This window comes from Penaeus chinensis, chromosome 29, assembly GCF_019202785.1.
Source record: "Penaeus chinensis breed Huanghai No. 1 chromosome 29, ASM1920278v2, whole genome shotgun sequence".
In the NCBI taxonomy this organism is placed as follows: Eukaryota; Metazoa; Arthropoda; class Malacostraca; order Decapoda; family Penaeidae; genus Penaeus; species Penaeus chinensis.
Window position 1 is genome coordinate 18,116,764 of NC_061847.1, and position 2,500 is coordinate 18,119,263.

General features: G+C 43.7%; 1 protein-coding gene across 1 annotated transcript in view; it reads right to left on the reverse strand.

Moving 5' to 3' along the window:
- Window positions 1-836, reverse strand: part of LOC125040908 (cerebellin-4-like) — a 1,628-nt gene extending 792 nt beyond the window's left edge. Inside the window, exons 1-3 of the mRNA XM_047635701.1 lie at window positions 715-836; window positions 284-459; window positions 1-2 (exon numbers count right to left, since the gene is read on the reverse strand). The exon at window positions 1-2 is cut by the window's left edge and continues 83 nt beyond it. Of these exons, the coding sequence (XP_047491657.1) occupies window positions 1-2; window positions 284-459 (178 nt within the window). The 5' untranslated portion in view covers window positions 715-836. The remainder of the gene's footprint in view (window positions 3-283; window positions 460-714) is intronic.
- Between the last annotated feature and the right edge of the window lie 1,664 nt (window positions 837-2,500).

The window sequence follows — 2,500 nt, forward strand, 5'->3', positions numbered from 1 at the left end:
ACCTGCGGAAATCGAAGTTAGCCACGAGATGAAGGTGCATAAGCAAAAATAGAAACATTAATAGGAGTAGAGAGGAGAAAGAAGCACAGCCACAACAGGAAGGGAACAGTGAATAGTGACGTTTCGAGTCAGACCAGACTCCTCATCAGACAGCAAAATGAAAGTGGATGATTAGCTGAGGGGTCTCAGTCCTGTTGTGGCTGTGGTTCATTTCAGGAAGTAGTGTGCCTTAGCGATGGGGAACAGAGAGCATGGTCTTGCCCAAAGAGGTGGGATAACTCGCCTAAATTCTGGCGGGAGCGAGTCCGTGGTGCTCCCTGGGATCGGACGCGGCTGTGGGGGTGGGGGAGCGTTGGGGAACGGAGCGCTTTGGATGCGCACACTCTGGGGTCCGCGGTCGCCCTGGCCGCTGGCAAGGCCGCACAGCACAGCCAGTGTTGCTATGATAAGTCGCGCCATCTAGTGGGGAAAAGGTGCGTGGTGACTTTGGAGGAATGTAAGCAGAAATAATGAGCATATAGTTAGATATGTAAATAAGCAGAGTAATATATATGTGTAGATAAACAGATGCTGTATTGAAATTATACATAGAGTCTAACAAAAATACCAAAATATTTGCGTGTCATTTTCCTAGGAAAATATAATATAGATATTGAAAAGCTACGTGAGATGTAAGAGAAAGTCAAGGTGAGTTTTAGAGAACAAGACACAGACCTTCTTTCCGAAGGATAAGTCGCAGGGGCACTGAGGCTCTCATCGAACCCCGCTTTTATATAGTCCTGCTATGACGTCACACTAGTTTGGGCCCTGTTAAACGAAGGCCAACTGAAGGGCACGGTGGGTTTCAGTTTGTGGTTTGTGTGGCATTAGGCTGCACTTTTATTACTTTGCCGTCGCGCTTTAAAGGCAGCATTGTATATGAATCCGTCCTCAACTCCTAGTGAGTAAAGAAATTAGGAAATCGCATGATGACGAATTTGTGTGTGAATTTTCTGCGAGATCAGCATTTATGATTATCATCTGCCTTTCTATCAGTCTATTTACTCACTAATGTATACACACGTACCTCGTTTATGGCAAAAACAAACAAACTCAAACAAGTGCTTTTGTATTTTTTTTTTCTAACTTGCAAAAGGACAGCAGGCGTTCGATGTAGTGCCTTGAGGTCGAATCAAGCATCCGAGGAGGACGAACTGGGAAGAATGAAACTGACGCTTTTCGATTAAATAATCATCAGAATTACACGAAGAAGATTTAATCGCAACACATGTAATGTGAAGTAATTCATTCTGTTATCAACATCGGCATGGCGTAGCTGCTGGCATCAGCATCACGCGTATATCATCCCCTCTAGGACATGGTTGACGGTTTCCTCATGGGTTGCGATAAGGATAATGGCATAGCCGTGTTCCTCCGTTTGTGTATATGGGCTGAATGAGGCCATGTCCCTAGTGTTGACGTATTTATGGAAGGAAGGGTGTCTCACGAAAGGGGGCCATCACAGGTTTATAGAGCAGTTTGAGAGCGAATACTGGCTCGACAACACGTACATAAGGACCGATCTGAGGACTTATGTTAAAGACCTTGATTGTTCCCGCTATGCGTATGTATCATACACATTCATGTATAGATATAGATTAGTATCCGTGTATGTTGTTGTTTACCTTAAGCAGTAGGGTGTAATGATATTCTTAGCAAACAGTAAAATGTATTCTTTCTATAGTTGTAATATTATAAGTACTGATATAATCTCGTTAGTGAATCTAAGTCGAATTGTAACAGTAACTATGATTATTATTGTATTGATTTATGATTGATATTGTATTGATTATGTATTGATTACAGGTTTAACCGCATTCCAATAAATCATGAAGCGAGTTCGACGCACTGGCATCAGTCACCTTGGGTTAAGACAAATAATCTGAGCGCATGAATTGGCGCTTACACTTGGTACCGCCGCCTTGTGTTCGAGTCATTGTCAAGGAGGGTATATAAGTTTCTATATGAAATGCGTTATTGCATTCTTCCATATAACACACAGTGCCGTAGACCTTCCAAGTTATAGTCATCGGCACGTGAATACCACGAAGGAGAAGCAGGTGAAACAAGCAAGTTGGGATTAAACACCGCGAGGATACGAAGCGGATTCGTCATGTGACAGACAGAAGCGAGGAGAAATGACAAATGCGAAATGACAAGCTCGCTCTCTCTCCCTCATTCTCTGACTCTCTCCTTCTCCCTCTACTTCTCTCACTATCCTTCTCCTCCCCCCCTCTCTGTCTGTCTGTCTCTCTCTCTCTCTCTCTCTCTCTCTCTCTCTCTCTCTCTCTCTCTCTCTCTCTCTCATTCTCTCTCTCTCTCTCTCTCTCTCTCTCTCTCTCTCTCTCTCTCTCTCTCTCTCTCTCTTTCTCTCTCTCTCTCATGTCTGCTTTGCCATTTATACTCGATTAAGTTTTGCACTGAGTATCATGAACGCACATCTTGCGTTTTGGACACGTCA